The 8,552-nt window shown below is 34.4% G+C and overlaps 1 protein-coding gene across 1 annotated transcript; it reads right to left on the bottom strand.

Annotated features, from left to right (window-relative positions):
* Positions 1–753: 753 nt before the first annotated feature.
* LOC104246605 (serine/threonine-protein kinase D6PKL2) lies at positions 754–5,792 on the bottom strand. Its single transcript, XM_009802450.2, has 2 exons — positions 5,093–5,792; positions 754–2,167 (listed from the first exon to the last, which is right to left on the bottom strand). Exons 1-2 carry the CDS (start codon positions 5,698–5,700, stop codon positions 1,369–1,371), a joined length of 1,407 nt encoding a protein of 468 aa, XP_009800752.1. The 5' UTR covers positions 5,701–5,792; the 3' UTR covers positions 754–1,368.
* Between the last annotated feature and the right edge of the window lie 2,760 nt (positions 5,793–8,552).

Here is an 8,552-nt window from a genome sequence, read left to right as displayed (position 1 = left end):
AAGTCTTCTGCGACACATGTATCAAACATGTATCACGCATGTATCTCACACACAGGTATACATGTGATACATAATTAATACAAATATGATACATATGTGATACACAAATGATACACAGTGTGATACACATATCATTTTTTCATGTTCAGTTTTTACTTCGAATTTTCAATTCAAACCACCTCAAAACTTCACCAAATCATCCCAAAACTGAGATTCAAGCTCCTTAAGTTGTGTCCAATTTATTCTAATAGCACCCACTCAAAACAAGGCAAAAATTTGATATTTGTTTTTGCTACAAATAGCTAATTGGCTAATATTAGTAATATTTTATCAATTCGCCAATTTTTGTAATGAGTTACTTATTAATGGACTGGTAATTTCCATGAAAGCTACGGTAACCACAATTAGTCAAATTGTCCAAAAGGTGATTATCTCCTTCCTTTCCACCCTTTCCTTTAAAGTACTAGAAAAAGGTGATTAGACTTTTCTCCATAATTAACTCTTTCCTAAAGACAGTCAAAACAATAATCATAATCAACAGACAAACCAATTAACCAAATCAAATCAACAAAGCACGTAAGTCGTAACAACCAATACTAAACAAATTGATCTTACCAAAATAATTGGCATCAATGTAATAAAAAAAAAACTAAGTGATTTTACTCCTAGTACCCGATAAAACATATCGAAGTTTAAACAACCTGATGAGTGACGGGACAGCATTGATATGAAACGATTGGCAATAACGCGACATTTTAGGGTTGATGAAATTACTAATACCATTATAATCATTTTTGTAAAGATATTTATATAATTAAAGAAAATTCACAAGACACCCATGACTATCCTACAATCTTACAAATGCTAATTAATAAACAACTCACATGGAAACATCATGCTTTTCCATAAGGAAAAGAACAAGAGTCAAAAACATGGGGGCAGGGCCATCCTTGATCCACTCTACAACCTCCACCACCAACCAACCAACCAAACCCTTCAGCCCACCGGCCCTTTGATTGTGTATCCATGTCTACATGTATTTTGTCAAGATCCGATGTTTCCGACAAAGCCATTGACTTTGAGATAAAAGAATGGAAAATGAACCTTCCTTTGTCCACCTATTATTGCAAGAGAGCCATAGGCTAGCAAACAATGCAATGACCTCATATTTTGCCTTGGTGGGTCATTTCCAGATATTGTTGTATTGATAAATATTCATTTGCTAGCCAAGTAATAAGCACCAAGAAAAGTCCACAAATAGCTTTCTTCATTCTTTCTTTCTTCCTTTCTGTAGCCAGAAGAAATGAAGCTGTAAGTTTGTAACTTATCTGGTCCAAAGGATTGACTTTTGAATCTTTATTCACACTACTAGTAGTATTCTACTGGGGTATCAGGGCAACTTCCATCAGACAGAAATTCTTTACTGAATGGTGGAGGAGCGAATGGTGGTGATGTACATCTTAAAAGTGCCCAATTGACTCCTTGGAAAAATGGATGGTGTTTGATTGCTGTGGCACCCATAGTTGACCCCAATCTTCTAGCTGGATCCTTTGTAAGTAGTTGTGATATCAGGTCTTTAGCTGGGGTCGGGATTGCTGGCTCTTTAGGGAATTCAAGGGCTCGAGCCACGATATTAGCTAGTGTTAGTTCATGGTCTATCCCCTTAAAGGGTGTTACACCATATAACAACTCAAATATGAAAATCCCTAGTGTCCACCAATCAACTGCACTACCATGGCCTTCACCTGACACAATCTCTGGTGCCAAATACTCGTGAGTTCCCACGAATGACATTGATCGAACATCGACTGGTTCAGCAACAAATTCAGGTCCACCGAGATGGCCTTGCTTCTTCTTTCGCTTCCTTTTTGGGTGGAAGCATGAAACAGCAGGTACTATACAGTTAGGAAGGATACATGAAGAAGATGTAAACTTTGGTGGTTCAATTTTGTACTCATTTTGTTGAGTTCCATTAGGTGTATTTTGGCTTGAAATCACTTGAGCTGGTGTTGATGTGGAGTCATCGCATTTTAGTGAGAGATCAAAATCAGTGAGCATGATATGACCATCTGATCGGACCAAGACATTTTCAGGTTTCAAATCACGGTAAACAATTCCCATCATGTGAATGTACTCCAGTGCTACCACCACCTCAGATGCGTAAAACCTGGAGACACCATGAGATTAGTCTAATGTACGCACAAGCAATTTATAAATATGAATTTAAGTTCCATGCTCTGATCGTATAAGAAAACCTAACATTCATTGGTAAGTTATACGTAATAAATGGTAAATAATCTTCCATAACAAGTAAAATTACACTGGGAGTTTAAATGCTTGATACAGTTAGTCTATATAATTTATATCCTTTAGATACGTGTAGACAACCCTAGAACAACGGAAAAAGAATGAAAAAACTTCTTTTCAGGTAAAATCATGATACAAAAGATGGATGCATGAGAAAATTAAAGGAAAAAACTGTAATAAAGTGGATGTACTCTACAGGTGCACAAAGCAGCACTATGTTTCAACTCTTATCATATGAGGATAGAGGAGGGGACCAATGTGCTTCTATAAAGATAGTATATTATTTTATTATGTGGAATCCTGGACCCTCACTATTTCCCCATGCAACGTAGCAAGATTAAAAGAACTGGGTCCGTGCACACTGTCTAGATCATGGCGCAACTTTACTGTCCTCTTCTCCTTTTTGTGTTCTTCGTTTAGTTGCTTTCCACAAGTGTAACATGATTACATCGTGTACTAGATTTATAAAAGAAAAAAGGAAAAAGAAGTTCGTGGGATATCCACAAAAGAAGAAAAAGTTATTTCATATAAGAATATCAAGGACTTCCCCATCACTAGAGTAGTTTTTATCAGGGATATTTTCCCTTTCCTATATCATAGTAAATAAATTTTCTTGAAAATATCATGGCAATTCATTATGAGGAAAAATGAAAAGATATTGCAAGTAGATTAGAGCAAACTACCCACAAATTAGTTAAAAAAAGTACGGCCTACTCAATCTTGGCAAATCTTTGTAGGCAGAACGGAAAAACAGGGGAATCAAGAAGGAGCTACTCTGTAGCCCAATAATTCAGCTCAGTTAGTAGGTAATATTGCATTTTGGTAGGGATTAAATTGTTATAGAATATTACTTCCCATCTAATTCTTCTAATCAGAATGATTGATGTTTTCAAGAATTAAACGTTCAACAACAATAATAAACTTAATATAATTCCACAAGTTGAAGAGGTTATTTCAGAATAATAATATACTATATTTTTTTCTTTTCAATTTTGGCCCTTAATCGACAGACTTATCTAGTTTGCTATTATGTTTTATGAGACATAAGGGGTCATACATAATCAAAAGAGACGTCCTTCCAAATCATAAAGTCCCAAATTCAGGCAGTGAAATGTCAAGTCAGAAAAAAGCTATAAACTCCAGGACCTTGTTTTAAGCTCAATCACAACTACTTTCTAAACTAAGCTAGAGAAATTAGAGTTGAATCATTTCCACTACTTTCCTTCTAGTCACATTCGTCTTGGTCTAGCTAGGTTGTCATCATCTGTATAACTTGTGTACCAACATGGCATATTTGTCAATTATAGAAATAGTACTATATAGGGCCACTATGGTAAAGAACATTGAGAGAAATAAAAGGTCGTCGAGATTAATATTCCCCACGTTAAAATTCGAAATCCCTGATATTCCGGAAAAATTAATGGAATTGCATCTTGATTACTTTTCCCTTACTTTTGACGGTTTGACTATTCCCCTAATTTTGGGAATGATTATTGATAATTGGACAAACTACAAAATTCTCAGAAAAGTTAATTAGGCACATTAACCTTGGACTAGTTTATTTTTGGTCTTCAACTTTTGCTACAAAGCTTCCCTCAAGAATAGTACTCTCCTCCCAAATTAACAGTCACTTCAGCTTAAAAATACCATCCCAATAATTTACGCTTTAAGAATTCAAGAATAAATTTGTAATAATTTTCAACTTATACCTTTAATTTAATATTAAAGAAACAGTAGTTCTTTTTAATACTATTTCATTCTCAAAAAACATTTAGTCAACTAAATTTGTAATTATTTTCAACTATACCTTGTACTTATGGCATGAAAAGATATAAAACGACAATTAAAATAGGACGGACCGAGGGGTAACCGTCAAGCTTTGGAGCATTTAATAAACCATCAACCAACGCCCATGAAAATCAGAATAGAACATTTTCCAACATTTACCAAAACACAGCGCACGTAGAATATTAAACTATTTGAATTATTACCGATTTTGATTTAAACAAATCTTCAAAAATTAGAAAACACAAGCATGAAGCAGAGGACACGTGATTAAGTCAATCCCCTCCCACATGCACCCCCATTGGGTCAACTATAAAACATACGAGTAGATGAAAATACTTAGTAGTAAATGTACTAATAAATTGTAGCATACATGCAACACACTCCTCAGCCGACGGTGATTAGTAAAAAGCCAAAACAAAATTATGTGAAACAAGTTTAGCCTTATTTAGTGGTGCAAGAACATAAGCATAACCACGTGTCTCTCTCTCTTATTGGCTAAACTCAAACTCTGGCTTTCAGCCGAAGTTTAAAGTCATAGATTGGGGCACGTGTGCCTATGACATACGTTACAATGTGTTATGTGAACTCATTTGAATGGGCACGGAGTTTAAGAAAAGAAAAGATTTTTGAATTTCGTGTAAAATAAGACACATATACTAATTTTCTTCCTTAGTTACCATTCTTTCAGGGATCTGATGTACGACAGTCCACCATAGATCCTGTGTTCCGTCATTAAAGAGAAGAAGATCGAAGAAGATGATACAGTGACCAACTAGATGGGCCCTACTACTGGCAATCACCAGCTCCTCTCCAGGTGGTAGGTCCCACTAAGACACGTCACTTTCATCTTCTTCGAGTTTTTTAAAATTTGAAAATAGAAGAGATTACAGTCGATAAATTTCTCCAACATATTATATGTAAATATGAAAGAATATTTGGACATTATTTCAAATAGTAAGTGTTTTTCAGTGTAATGTGAGAGTAGTAATGAGCAAACCTGACGGCGGATTCAGGGAAGCGTTTGGCCGGCTGACGTTGCCGGAGGACGTGAAGGTCACCGCCGGGACAAAACTCCGTCAACAAGCACGACCATTTCGGAGAATCAATGGAGGCGTAAAGCGTCGGTAGAAAAGGATGATCCAACATTTCTAGTATTTCCCGCTCTGTCCTCGCTCTTCCTTCCTTATTACGGCCCGCCAGTTCCTTCTTATCCATAACTTTAGCCGCGAAGTAAGCTACCGCCGACGCCTTCGACGAACTTTCCGGCGCCGGAGTTTTAATTTCGGCTAGATATACGGAACCGATATCGCCGGAGCCAAGGCGGTGGAGGAAGCGGAGGTCGTTGAGGGAAATTAAGGACGAAGGAGAAGTGGAAATGACACGTGTAATGGCGTCCCAGTAAGGGTCACCGGAGGGAGTGGCGGCGCGTGGTTTAATGACATGTTGGTTAAAGGAAGAGGAGGCGGAAGAGGCGGTGGTTGCAGTCCACGTGGCTTCGGAACCGGAACTGGTGGAGCGGTTAATGTCAGTGGTGGTGGAAGTGGTGGTGGAGTTGAAGCTGATGCTCTGAAGATCATCGGCTAAGTCATCGAGCCATGGCTCCATTTGGGCTCAGGTGAAGAAGAACAAGAAGAAGTATGAGAGAATGAAGAGAAGGTAGAGAGCTTTTTGAAGGTGAATTTTCTCGGGGAGCTAAATTAGCTTTGGGCCGTGAAATAGGGGAGTTGGGCCACGTAAAGTCCGTTGCTCGTGTAGTTGATATTGGGTGCCGTTGGGCCCGCAGAATATTTATGAGTATTGTCTTTTCTCATATGAGAGATTTCGAATTTCAAAAAATTTCAATCTCAAATTAGTTTGAGTTGAAAAAAAACATAATTAGGCAATATTCAAGAATTTTTTTTAGAATCCTACGAATTAGTAATTAACAAACTAGCACCTAATTAATTACAGTCCTGACCAAAATATATAATGCTGGACCAATCAAGTTTCCACATGTGTGAACAGATTCTAATCAAACAAAGGACCGAAAATCCGTCCTATTAATTACCGAAAATTAGTCCTATTAATACTCATCTATACCAAAATATTTGATCAGATTATACAACCCATTTTAATTACCTTCAACACACATCTCTCTTCTAATATTAATGTCACAAACCAAAAAACATATAATATACGAATCCTCCAAAGGAAAGTAGCACTTATTTTATTTTTTAGTTGTTATTTTCGTATATAGTAATAAAAATATAATCAGATTAATGAAATATTATAAGTATTTTATGGATCTGTAAACTTATAGTTTATTCCATTGTAAATGTGTTTGTTTCAATATCCTAATAGTATATTTATACACTTATATGTTATTGTTTGTACATAATGTACATCAAATATAAATTTAAAATATATCACATATATATACGGAGTATATGTTTCAAATGTCAAATATATTTAAACTATATATCGATCACATCAAGTATTTATAATTATACATTAGATATACATACTACATATATTGAACATGTATATTTGTTTATACGTTATGTATAAAAAATTATACGTTGTATAGACATAAAACGAGTTCGGTATAGGCAAATATACATAATATATTCATTACATATGTATACATTTAAAATTATATTGTAAAAAATATATCGCATATATACACCTTCAAACATGGAATAAAAATGTGAATTTACTTAGACTTTGTTTGATATAATAATGAAAAAGGGGATTCTAAGAGGGGGAAATTTCATAAAAATGACAAGTATATATTAATGATGGGAGAGAAATATGAATAAATTAATATGGATCAAAATTAAATCCTTAAATTGTGGACTATGTTTAAAAATTTGAAGAGTACTAAACATACATGATTTTGAAAAAATATTGTAATTGTAAATGAATGTGCTCTTTTTGGAATAAAACAAAAATAATGATCTTTATTTAAATATTATTTAAAAACCCCAATATATAAATGATTTGTACTCATCTAAATCGTTATGATAATGGCAAATAATTTATCATTTAAGACAAATGGACTCTTCCCTTTTGATTAGAGTTTCACATCTATTCTTGTTGCAGCACCCAAGTCTCTGACTAGGGGCGTCCTAAAACATAAGTGGTTTACTTATGTATTTATTTTTTAATTTGATAGTAAACAGAAAATATTATTAGAAGAGCATTTATATATAGCATAGACAAACACTGTATGGTTTGAGAAGTGAGAGCTGATCGGGGAGTCAAAATATAAAGAAACAAACTCACCAAGAAGTTAATGTGTGTCATTATATAGTATATATACATATTTATAAAAAAAATTACAGAGTTATATAATATAATTGTCCGGCGAAGAGGTGTCGATTGACACCCCTTTGGTGCATGTGGAAAATTACTTATGTAGCTTATTTTTTCTACTCTTTCTTATCGTTGCTGAATCAAGCAACAGAATTCGAGCTAAGAAGTCACACATAAGCTAATTATAATTAAGCTATCCGCTTATATTACATTGAGCAATCCATTTTTTACTTATTCGTCGGTCGTACATCTTGCTATTTCGTGATCTTCACTCTAATTATAAGACTAAAGGCCTCTATTATTTTTTTTTTTCCTATTCTTACTAGGAAATTAATTTCATGATTGTAAGGAACTTGCTTTACATTTTAACCAATCAAACATAGAAACATTGAAAAATGTTTTATTAGAAAATATTTTCCTCTTTACAAAACACACCCTGAATTGAAAAGGTACCAAACTTGTTTAGTTACAACTAGGTGATATCACCTAAAAGAAATAGTTGGCTGAACTTTTTTCCTGTTTGTTTTGAATTAAATATTTCCGTAGTGGAGCTGTTGAGTTCCGTTTGTTTTGTTAATTTTAATTAGATTAGATGTTCAATAAATGATAATTTGAACTAGAAGCCATGGGGGTGATAAAATATGCTTTTGTCCATTTATCACCAAATTCATTAATACCTACTGTTTTGATGTATCATATTTCCGATGTCTGCTTCTTTATTTTCTATAGCTAATAAAATTCTTTATTTTAGATGATTTAGTCTTTAGCTTGTTTATTTACTGTGCTTAGAATTAGCCTATATGCTTATCAATTACTCATCTTTGGACTTACCTTAGAATTAGCAGCCAGACGAGTGTTTGACCTAAAAACGAGGAAAATTTCTCTGCTATTCTTAACCATTGGATCATTTAAGGTGAGGCGTACGGTTATGGTCACTCAATTCGTCATCTGGTCCAGCCCTAAATGAAGAAATATTTTAAACGAAAAAAACGAAAATAAGGGAGAGCTCTAGGATAAGGGAGTGAATTCGAAAATGCCCGTCATGTATCATATTGTAATGCCCTTAGATTGGAATAGTTGACATTTTTAGTTTTTGAAGGCTGATATTCACTAAAAGAAGGAAAATAATTTATTCACAAAAATCAGTATATGACTTATTATTC

This window comes from Nicotiana sylvestris, chromosome 11, assembly GCF_000393655.2.
Source record: "Nicotiana sylvestris chromosome 11, ASM39365v2, whole genome shotgun sequence".
NCBI lineage: Eukaryota > Viridiplantae > Streptophyta > Magnoliopsida > Solanales > Solanaceae > Nicotiana > Nicotiana sylvestris.
Note: the sequence above shows the minus strand (reverse complement) of the source record. Positions and strands in the feature narration are given on the sequence as shown.